The sequence below is a fragment of the Amblyraja radiata genome, unplaced genomic scaffold (genome assembly GCF_010909765.2).
Source record: "Amblyraja radiata isolate CabotCenter1 unplaced genomic scaffold, sAmbRad1.1.pri scaffold_330_ctg1, whole genome shotgun sequence".
NCBI lineage: Eukaryota > Metazoa > Chordata > Chondrichthyes > Rajiformes > Rajidae > Amblyraja > Amblyraja radiata.
Genome location: NW_022630506.1, coordinates 284,979 through 297,175, shown reverse-complemented (window position 1 = coordinate 297,175; position 12,197 = coordinate 284,979). Strand labels below are relative to the sequence as shown.

Sequence of the window (12,197 nt, the reverse complement as noted above, 5' to 3'; positions counted from 1 at the left end):
TCCATCAAGCCAATTCTGTATCCAGTCAGCTAGCTATTCCTGGATGCCATGCGATCTGGAGCAGTCTCCCACGCTGAAACTTAAAGGGCTTGGTCCATACAGCTGATATCTACGACTTTTGTCTCTTCAACCTCCTTAGTTACTTAAAATAACGGAATCAAATTTGAGACAAGATCTCCCACGCTCAAAACCATGCTGACTCTCAAATCAATCCCTTTCCAAATGCATATAAAAAACTTCTGACTTCGACAGCCTCAACATGTTATCCAACCTGTCCTTGCATCTTATTTTCTGTAATCTATACAACAATCCCGGTGAACCACATCTGCACCCTCTCCAAAGCACCCACATGTTAAGGTCAAAACAAGAGTCAATGCATAGAATATACAGAAGATGCACGTCAGCAATCACCAGATGATGCAATGATCAGAATTAATTTATTTACAAGAGAGATCATTGGACTGTGGAGCAGCCAAGATCACTATTGTAGACACGACAGAATGCAAGCCTGAATCAGAAGCTCACAATGCATTTCCCATGACTTTACCTTTGGTACAATAGGCACCAAAGTCCCAGCAATCCTCGCACATAAAAAAAATGCAATTTTAAAATAAGCAAATGGGTTTGATATTTTATTGCAGAATGGTTTTCACATTTTAGAAAAAGAATCCCAAGATTTTTCCTCCGGTGTGTTTTCGTTTGGCCTCTTCATGGTCCATGATCCCAGCCGAAGTTGTGAGAACGAGGTACCTACAATTTAAAAAAAAAATCATGTGACAGCTTCTGGATTCAATTAACATTCTTTAAGAGAACAGTAGGCAAACTGATGATGCTGACATTGGGAATAATACTCTAAGGTTGTACAGAACTTTCTTAGCATTAATGTTCAAAATAATCGCAATTGACATTTCAGCCTTTACTCACTTTTAAGACTAGATGGTTGATCTTTAAATGAAAAAATGCCAAACAATCCTCTCCAAAAAAGGTCATTCATACCCTAAATAGTGCCACTTCAATTTCAAATACCAGTTAAACAATTCGTAAACTTAAGTACACAGCTAACATTTGTGAAGGGGAGAGATCTTGCCTGATGAATCTGTTGGAATTCTTTGTGGAAGTAAATAGCAGGACAGCCAAAGGAGTCAGTGGATTTTATTTACCAAGATTTTTAGAAAGCATTTGATACGGTGCCACACATGAGGAGTTCATGGTGTCAAGGGGAAGATATGGAAGTCATGGATACCAGGTTGGCCGGATGGCAGATGGCAAAGAGTGGCAATAAAGAGGGCTTTTTCTGGTTGGCTGCCAGTAACTAGTGGAATTCCGCAGAGGTCGGTGCTGGGGCCACTATACATCACATTGTATATCAATGATTTGGATGAGGCGATTGAAGATATTGTGGTCAAGCTTGCAGCTGATACAAAGATAGGTGGAGGGGCAGGTAGTGTAGAGAAAGCCAGGACTCTGCAGAAGGACTTGGAAGGTTGGGAGAGTGGGCAGAAGTTGCAGATGGAATATAGTGTAACAAAGTGTGGAGTCATGCATTTTGGTAGCAGGAATAAAGGCATAGACTATTTTCTAAACGGGGCGCGAATTCAGAAATCAGAGGTGCAAAGAGACTTGGGAGTGCTGGTGCAGGATTCCCAAAAATGTATTTGCGATGTATGCTCTTTAGGCTAACAGAATCAAGCGATATGGGGAGAAAGCATGAACAGGATACTAATTTTGGATGATCAGCCATAATCATGTTGAATGGCTCGAATTGCCGAATGGCCTACTCCTGCACCTATTTGCTATGTTTCTAAAAGTTAATTTGCACGAGTAAGGAAGGCAAACGCAATGCTGCATTTATTTCGAGAATACGACAATACAAACAAATGGGATGTAATGCTGAGGCTTTATAAGATGCTGGTCAGACCATATTCAGAGCATTGTGAGCAATTTTGGGCCTGATATCTGAGGAAAGATGTGCTGGTGCCGCAGAGGGTACAGAGGTTTACGAGAATGATCCCAGGAATGAGTGGGTTAACATATGATGAGTGTTTGATGGCGCTGGGCCTCTACTCACTGGAGTTTAGAAAAACGAGGGACGACCTCAATGAAACTTAGCAAATAGTGAAAGGCTTGGATAAAGTAGATGTGGAGAGGACCAGAGATCATAGCTTCAGAATAAAAGGGTGTTCCTTTAGGAAGACGAGCAGGAGGAAATTCTTTATTTAGAGGGTGGTGAACCTGTGCAATTCATTGTTAGAAGGCTGTGGAGGCCGTCAATGGATATCTTAAAGGCAGAATTAGATATTCTGGATTAGTACGAGAGTCAGGGGTTTTGGGGAGACGGCAGGAGAATGGGGTTGAGAGGAAGAGATATATCAGCCATGATTGAATGGCAGAGTAGACATGATGGGCCAAATGGCCTAATTCTGCGCCTATCACTTATGACCATGAAATAAATCAACAAACCATGAGCTCTCAACTGCCTTAAACTGCTTTAGTCCAAACCCATATTTACAATGAAGTCAGTTTTCAAGAGCTTCAAAGAATCAACAGATGGCTGAAATATTCAGCCCAATCATGTCAGATCTGCAAAAGCAATCCATTTTACCCCAAACCCCAAGGCAGTGTAATTTGTTCTACGTATTCAAATTCTTCTGCAAGTTCAACCAATGAAGAACTATTATTCATCCCTGTAGAGCAATCCAGTTTCAAACCAGACCCTACATCATAAATTAATGTAATTTTTCATATTTTGATAACATTTGCTCGGCATTGACTTGTTCTTGACGACGGGTTTGCCTGCATTCATGATTTTAAATCACAGATTTTCCCCCTTTTTTAAAACACACTAATTAAGTCAATACAACTTGGAGTCGATAACTTCAGTACATCTCTTCTGAATCCCCACGGATTGTAAGTTTCAACGGGAGAGGGTGATAATGAAGAGTTAAAGAGTGTTTACTTCAATGCAAGGGAGATTGTGGATAAAGCTGATGAACTTCGAGCCTGGATCAGTGATTGGAATTATAATCCTGTGGCCATTATAGAAACTTGGTTGCGAGAGGGACACAACTGGCAACTCAACGTGCCATGGGTTTTGGTGTTTCAGGTGCAATAAAGGGAGGAAAAAGGCGCAGGATTTGCTTTACTAATATGGGAAAACACCATGGTGGTACACAGAGGCCACATACAGAAGGATACGTTATCATAATGTGATGAGCTGAAAAATAATGAAAGGAGCAATTACTGTAATGTTATAGATCACCAGATAGCCAGTGTGAGATAGAGGATCAGATATGTGGATAGGGTTGTTGTAGGAAGTGATTTTAGCTTCCCCTATATTCATTGACACCAAATCCCCCCACAACCCCCCCCTCTCCCTTATCAACTCGTTTGTCAGCTATAAAAACCTGGATGCAACATAATTTCCTCAAACTCAATAGTGATAAGACAGAATTCCTCCTTATAGGCTCCAAAGCCACACTCAGCAAAATCTATAACCCCACTCTCACCATCGATGGCACCACTGTCTCCCCATCTCCCCAGGCCTGCAACCTTGGCGTGATCTTTGATTCCACCCTCTCCCTTGAGCCTCACATCCGCCATGTCATTAAAACCTCCTTCTTTCATCTCTGCAACATTGCCAAACTCAGACCCTCTCTCACACCTCCCGCTGCTGAAAGACTCATCCATGCCCTCATCTCCTCCCGACTGGACTACTGCAACTCACTTCTCCTTGGCATCAGCTCCACCTACATCAACCGACTCCAACTGGTCCAGAACGCAGCCGCCCGACTCATCACCCACACCAAATCCTGGCATCACATCACTCCAGTCCTCCAACAACTTCACTGGCTTCCCATCTCCCACCGGATCACCTACAAAATCCTGATCCTCACCTACAAAGCCCCCCACCATCTGCGCCCCCCCCCCCCCCCCCATATCTCACTGACCTCCTCTCCCCCTACCAACCCTCACGGTCCCTCAGATCCACATCAGCCGGTCTCCTCTCCATCCACAAGTCCAACCTCCGCAGTTTTGAGGACAGAGCCTTCTCCAGGGCAGCTCCCAGGCTCTGGAACTCCCTCCCCCAACTGATCCGCAATTCCGTGTCCCTCACCATCTTCCATCTCAAGACCCATCTCTTCACCTCTGCCTATCCTTAGCCCCACGTCCCCCTCCCTTTTCATCTGTGCATTAATTGCCTCATATTGTGTTTTGTATTGAATTCTGTCTTTACTTTGTGTACTAGTCATGTCTCTACTATTTATTTAATTCCCCTTACATGTTTTTCCTCTACCTGCTAAATTTTTGTACAGTGTCCTTGAGACTCTTGAAAGGCGCCCATAAATAAAATGTATTATTATTATTATTATTATTACATGACAGAAAAGATCAGGTGTATCCAAGATTTCCTTAAACAGTATGTGGATAGTCCGACTGAACCTTGGATTGAAAAGTGAGCCTGCCAGATGATCGGTGTTACATTAGAAGAGCATTGTGGAGATAATGATCACACCTTTTACGAGGATGTTGCCAGGACTCAAGGGTGAGGGAGGGAAGTCTAGGACTTTAACCCTTGGAGCACAGGAGGCTGAGGGGTGCTTATAGATCATGATAGGTTGAATGCACATTCTTTTACCCAGAGTAGTGGAATCAAGAACAAGACGAGACAGATTTAAGGCGAGAGGGGACCGATTTAATAGAAACAACCAAGTGTTGACCCGTTGGGCTCACTCCCCCAATGCAATATTCCACTAAAGTGCGCATGCACGACTGTGTAGTGGCCTGGACGAGGTCTTCCAGGAAGGCAGACGGCCAGCGGTCGCCCAGGCCATCCATTCAGAAAATCCGAGCTGCCCGCTCAGTCACCTCAGCCAAACCTCCTGAATTCCTTAAGGCCCCTATATTTATTTGCTACCGGGGGGGCCCTGAGGAAAGGCTTAACTCGCCTCGCAGTCGCTTGGTCAAGCGCGCCAACCATGTAATAGTATTTTGTCTCATCTGCTGTAATACCACTCACAGCAAACTGTGCCTCGGCCTGCTGGAACCAGATGTCAGGTTCTTCGGTCCACAGAGTTGGGAGCTTCAGCGCAACAGCGTTATTATCCATCACGACACGTGATGAACGGCGTGGAGTCACCAGTGTAGTGGCCTGGACGAGGTCAGGAAAAGGCCAGACGCCAGGCGGGTTCAAACAGTAGTCTTTTAATCCCTACAGCGAGAGTACACCACACACACACCTCGAGAGCATTAAACCCAGGGTCGTCTGGAAACCCCGTGGCAGACCAATGCTCCTGTCCCTCAATCGGCGAGGGGGCTGATCCAAGGAGTGGCCTACCCCCCAGGGACCGCCACAGCTGCCTCGTTCAAAGTTGTGCCGTTGACGGCAGAAATTAAATTAAAGTTAATAAATTGAAGAGAGGACCCGTGGAGGCGATGGTAAAATAGAAGGAAATTTATCCGTGGAGCTGTTAGCTCCCCATTGTGAGACCAGGCGAAGTACACACGGAAAAATAAATAAAAAAATATTGCGATTTAAAAAAAAATGAAATTCAGGATCCGATTGTGACGTCAAACGTGGCTGATGTGCAGGGCAAGTGGAAAAGTGGTTTGAAAAGTGTTTTTTGTATAGTTTTAAATGTGAATAACTTGTAAAGTATACCATCAACCTGAACAAAACTTGTTTCATTTACATCGCAGGATAATGGTAAAGTGGGCCAAAAAAAAATGTAGCGCTGTTGTGTACCGTTTTGGCGGAGTTTCCGGAACTCACACACATATATACGGACAAACAAGATGCAAGTTTTAGTAATATACTAGACCAAGTTGGGTCCCTGTCACACGGGAGGGCTGGTCCCCAAACGCAATATTCCACCACTCACCCATAGACCCCAACTGCGCAGACGTGGCTGACGGGTTCCTGTTGTGACACCAGAGATCCCGTTGTGAAGCGAGTCAAAGCAACTGCACCAACTGCACCATCCTTCTTCCTATCCTTATCCTCCTCCATTCCCCCTCATCCCCAACACTCCCTTCCCTCCCTCTGCTCTCCCCTCTCCTCCTTCCCTCCCCCTCCCTTCCCCTACCCTCAGTCACTCCCTCCATAACCCCTATCCCCTCCCTACCCCCCTCCTCTCCTGCTATCCCATCCACCCCCACTCCCCCCTATCCCACCCACCAAATCTCCCGCCTCACCTCACCCACTTTCCCCTTCCCCGGAACCGGCTCCAATCCCATCCTTGCCCCCAGTTCCGCTCCTATCCTAGCCGGAGCGGCAGGCGAAAGGGGGGGGAAAAAAAGAGAAGGCAGTCTTAAATTATGCAAAGTCCAGAACTGTGGTTGAGGACCAGGCATGGTATTCACCTTCAGAAAAACAGTAGGAAGTATTGGCCGGGTTTCAAGGGGGCCAGTTAGGCCCCCTCAGTGGGGGTTCAGGGGGCTCCTGCATTTTCAATAGATTGAAAGCGATTCCCAAGCTTTCTGCTGGCAGCTTAACAGAATTGAAGCTTAGAATTTTTCTAACACATAACATAAAATGTTACCTGTAATGTCTCTTTGCCTAGCCCTGTGTGCAAACAGCACAGAAAAAGTGATTTTGGCTGCAGCCATCTTCTGCTTCAGTAAGGGAAGCTGGTCAGTGCTTAGCCGCAACGCCCCTCAGAGACTGCGCCTGATTGGCCACCGAGTGACCGGCGCATTATATGATTGGACGCAACGCCCTTGGAGACATCGGCTGATTGGACGGCAGGAGACTGATTTGTTGATCGGACGGGAATCTAAAGGAAGCTGGTCGGTGATTGGATACCATCCCCCCTTAGAGGCAGCGATTGATTGGCCGCCAAATAATCAGGCACAAAAAATTGGTAAACATGAAAACAAAACAAAAAATCGGAATTCCTATTTAAATCGGAAGAATATCATGCCTGTTGAGGACCCTTCGGTGTCCTTCGGGGTGCCAGTCAAGTAAAGACAGCTGTTTGAATTTTTTAAGTTAAAAATGTCAATACAATAACTTACAAAAATATAACATCAGTCTGAACAAAGTTGACACACACCACAGGACATTGGTGAATAAGGTTGTGCAAAATTGTAGCGCAATTGTGTACCGTTTTGGCGTAATTCAGGGTATCAAGGTACGACTCAGGCAGTCACAGGCAGACTCACAAACAAACAAGATGAGAATTTTGGTAATATATACTAGCCCAAGTGAGACAATTTGGCCCCGTTCCCCCAATGCAATAATCCCCCCCCCCCCCCCCACACACAAACCCCCCCAACACACACCACCCCCCCACAAACACACACACTAACCGACCCCCTCCCACTAATCCCCTCCACCACACACACTAACTGCCAGAATCTCCGATCCAACTTTTAAATATCAATAACTTGTGAAATATAACATCAAACTTGACACAAACGACCACGGGACAAAGGTGAGTGGGCTTCTGAGATCTCATTGTCGGGTGGAGGACTGTGAGATGGCATTGTGATGTCATAGCTGCAACTGCCAGAAAACTCTCACAGCACAGTCAGTTATTCTTCTAAAAGTGGGCTCAATAACGTGAAGTAAAACATCAATCTGAACGAAACTTCAAACAAACGACAACGGGACCAAGGTGAGTGGTCAAATCTTTGCACTATTGTGTACCATTTCGGTGTAGTTATTCGAGCCCGGTGGGTCCCTGTCACACAGGAGGCCTGGTCCCCCAAGGCAATATTACACCACTCACCCATAGCCCCCACGGGAGGCCAGGTCCCCAACGCAACTCGTTTCCCAAGGTAATATTACACCACTCACCCATAGCCCCCACGGGAGGCCAGGTCCCCCAATGCAACCTGTTCCCCAAGGCAATATTCTACACCACTCACCCATTTCCCCAATAGACCCCAACTGCGTAGAGCTGCTCAGTTCACCTTATATGTAGCTTCCAGAGGAGGTAGTTGAGGCAGTTACTATAACACCATTTAAAAGCCATGTTCTTGATTAGATTGGATAGGTAAATTCTTGGTTAGAACGGGTGTCAAGGGTTATGGGGAAAAGACAGGAAATGGGATTAGGAGGCAGAGATCATGATTGAATGGCGGAGTACTCGATGGGCCGAATGGCCTAATGCTACTATAACTTGTGAACATTTGGACAGGTACATAGATAGGAAAGGTTTTGAGCAATATGGACCAAACAAAGGCAAATTGGACGAGTGCAGATGGGACATATTGGTTGAAATGGAAAGGCTGGGCTGATGGGTCCGTTTCCATGCTATGATAGCTCCACAGGTTTTAAGGATTAGGTATTCACTGAGGACTTGGGGGACAGCGAGATCAGCGTAGAGAATACAAACATGTTAATGCCGTTTGAGATCGAGAAGATGGCGCTGAGGCCCTTGAAGAGCACGAAGGTGGATAAGTCCCCAGGACCACATGGGATTTATCTCAGGTAAACGAGGGAGGCAAGAAAGGAGATTGCAAGGGCCTTGACAAGGATCCTTGATTCTCTCTAGCCACAGGGGCATAGCCCCAGAGCACTGGAGAGTAGCCTACGCCATTCCTTTGTTTAAGAAGGGCAGCCCGGTGGTGTAGCCACTGCCTTACAGCGCCTGAGATCCGGGTTTGATCCTGTCTACGGGCACTGTCTGTGTGGAGTTTGTATGTTAGCCCTGTGATTGCATGCTTTTTTTGGCTGTAGACCATCTGCAAAAGACCTCCGACCAGAAACGCCACCATTCTTTTTCTCCAGAAATGCTGCCTGACACACTGAGTTACTCTCGCATTTTGTGTTCTATCTTTGGTATAAACCAGCATTTGCAGTTCCTTCCTACTGGTGTGTAGGTCAATTGACTTTGCTAGTGCTCGTTTATGGGGTAGCTGGTTGGTGCAGACTTGCTGGGCCGAAGGACCTGTTCCCACGCTGTATCTCGAAAGTCTAATGGGAAGCAGAAAGATTCCAGTGGGTAACTTTGCTGCCGCCAAAATTGGAGGCCTAGTGAGGAAGCCTGTCAGAAGATACAGCTGCAGGAATGGGCGGAGAAATGGCAGATGGAGTTTGACCCAAGCAAGTATGAGTTGTTGCACTTTCAGAGGTTGAATAGAAGGAGAAAGGAGCCACGGCAGAGCCTCCCCACCCCCCCCCCCCCTCCGGCCCTTGACAAGCCCCGTCTGAAGCCGTCCCCGCGTGGTGCCATCCCCGTCTCTGGCTGCAGTCCATTTGGCCCACAACACCCGTACCAGCCCAATAAAAATGCAATTCAGCCTACAATATCCATACCAGCCCCCTGGAAACCAGTCAATTCGGCCTACAACACCCGTACCCGCCCAAGAAAAGTCAATTCGGCACACAATGTCCGCACTAGCCCTCCGGAAACCAGTCCCTTCAGCCCACAACACCCGTGCTAAACCTGCAGAAAGCCCGTCCCGTCCCCGCGGCCCCTGTCTGAAGCCGTCCCCCTCACCCGGCTACAGGACTCAGCCCCCACACCAACCTGAAGCTGTCCCCGTCCCCAGGACGCTCCTGCCGGCCCCGGCCTCCTCCGGCTACAGAACGCTTCCGCTGGCCCACGCCTAAAGCCGTCCCCTCCCCTGGCTGCAGGACACTGCCTCCTCCCCCACCGGCCCCCACCTGACGCCACGCTCCTCCCCCGGTTGCAGGACGCATCTCCCCCCCACCAGCCCCCTTGAAGCCGTCCCCCTCTCCCGGCTGCAGGACTCTCCCCCCCCCCCCCAACTAGCCCCCGACAGCCCCCACCTGAACCGTCTCCCTCCCCCGGCTGCAGGACGCCGACCACCTCCCCCCCCCCCCCCTCCCCCACCAGCCCTCCGCTGGCTGAAGGGCGCTGTCCCCACCCCTCCAAAAGAAGCCGTCCCTCTCCCCTTGCTGCAGGACGCTCTCCCCCCCAACCCCAGACATCCCCTGCCTGAAATCGTCCACCTCCCCCAGCTGTAGGATGCTCCCTCCCCCCTGCCGGCCCCCCCCAGGCCCCCGCCTGAAGCCGTCCCGGCCCCAGCTGCAGGACGCTCTGTCCCCCCCCGCCGACCCTGTCTGAAGCCGTCCACGTCTGCATGATGCTCCACACCGGTCCCCACCTGAAGCCGGTGAAGAGCGGCAGCCGTAGACCACGGCAGCAGCAGGAAATGGCACCTGACAGCCCCCGCCTGAAGCCGTCCCCTACCCCGGCTGCAGAATAATGGTAAGCTTTACTTATGCACAGGGACACGCGCACACACACACACACACACTCAGTTGACGGATTATACTGCCCTGTATACTACCTGCACTTCCATGTATGATTTGCGCTTCTCTGAGGCAAACAGCCGTGTAAAAAACACTCAATTTCCCTATACATAAATCAAAGGGAAGCTGGATGCTGGTGCATTTTTGAAGATTAAAATAACGTGGAGATGTGTGAGGAAACCAAAGCTACCAGACAAAACCTACACGATCATGGAAGATAAACATACTCCACAGACAAGACCGAAGATTAGGACGGAACCAGGGTCTCTAGCAGCTGCATGACTGAGCACAAAGTATTAACTATACTAACCATGCTAAATGGTTCCAATATTCTCTGATTATATGTTACAAAGGTTCTTCAAAAGTAAATGAACACATTTTTGAATGGTACATTTCATTCCAATTTGCTTAAAACACTGCAGCAAGGGATAATTCTTAATTGAACAGTGCAAGTCAAAACTATCAGTGAAAAAAAGGTATACGAATGGGGTACTGATTTTAGATGATCAGCCACAATCATATTAAATCAGAACTGCCAATTTTTTTCAGAGCATTTCATAGAAACATAGACATAGAAAATAGGTGCAGGAGGCCGCCATTCAGCCCTTCGAGGCCATTCATTGTGATCATGGCTGATCGTCCCCTATCAATAAACTGTGCATGCCTTCTCCCCATATCCCTGGACTACACTAGCTGCTAGAGCTCTATCTAACTCTTAAATCCATCCAGTGATTTGGCCTCCACTGCCCTCTGTGGCAGGGAATTCCATAAATTCACAACTCTCTGGGTGAAAACGTTTTTTCTCACCTCAGTCTTAAAAGACCTCCCCTTTATTCTAAGACTGTGGCCCCTGGTTCTGGACTCGCCCAACATTGGGAACATTTTTCCTGCATCTAGCTTGTCCAGTCCTTTTATATGTTTCTATAAGATCCCCTTCATCCTTCTAAACTCCAATGAATACAAGCCTAGTCTTTTGAATCTTTCCTCATATGACAGCCCCGCCATCCCAGGGATCAATCTCGTGAACCTTCGCTGCACTGCCTCAATCACAAGGATGTCCTTCCTCAAATTAGGAGACCAAAGCTGTACACAATACTCCAGATGTGGTCTCACCAGAGCCCTATACAACTGCAGAAGAATCTCTTTACTCCTATACTGAAATCCTCTTATTATGAAGGCCAACATTCCATTAGCTTTCTTCACTGCCTGCTGTACCTGCATGCCAACTTTCAGTGTCCGGTGCAGGACACCTAGGTCTCGCTGTACCTCCCCCTTACCTAACCTAACCCCATTGAGGTAATAATCTGCCCCCCTTGTTTTTGCCGCCAAAGTGGATAACCTCACATTTGTCTATATTATACTGCATCTGCCACGCATCCGCCCATTCACTCAACCTGTCGAGTTCACACTGCAACCTCCTAACATCCTCTTCACCTTGACTTTCAGAAGGCTTTCGACAAGGTCCCACATAAGAGATACAAACCTAAAGCACACGGTATTGGGGGTTCAGTATTGATGTGGATAGAGAACTGGCTGGCAGACAGGAAGCAAAGAGTAGGAGTAAACGGGTCCTTTTAACAATGGCGGCAGTGACTAGTGGGGTACTGCAAGGCTCAGTACTGGGACCCCAGCTATTTACAATATATATTAATGATTTGGACGAGGGAATTGAATGCAACATCTCCAAGTTTGCGGATGACACGAAGCTGGGGGGCAGAGTTAGCTGTGAGGAGGATGCTAGGAGGCTGCAAGATGACTTGGATAGGCTGGGTGAGTGGGAAAATGCATGACAGATGCAGTATAACGTGGATAAATGTGAGGTTATCCACTTTGGTGGCAAAAACAGGAAAGTAGACTATTACCTGAATGGTGGCCGATTAGGAAAAGGGGAGATGCAACGAGACCTGGGTGTCATGGTACACCAGTCATTGAAAGTAGACATGCAGGTGCAGCAGGCAGTGAAGAAAGCAAA

The 12,197-nt window shown here is 47.7% G+C and overlaps 1 protein-coding gene across 2 annotated transcripts in view; it reads right to left on the bottom strand.

Moving 5' to 3' along the window:
- Positions 1–619: 619 nt before the first annotated feature.
- rps15a (ribosomal protein S15a) overlaps positions 620–12,197 on the bottom strand; it is a 33,526-nt gene continuing 21,948 nt past the window's right edge. For both annotated transcript variants that reach the window (XM_033016629.1, XM_033016630.1), the window contains exon 5: positions 620–750. In XM_033016629.1, coding sequence (XP_032872520.1) covers positions 657–750 — 94 coding nt within the window. In that variant the 3' untranslated portion in view covers positions 620–656. The remainder of the gene's footprint in view (positions 751–12,197) is intronic.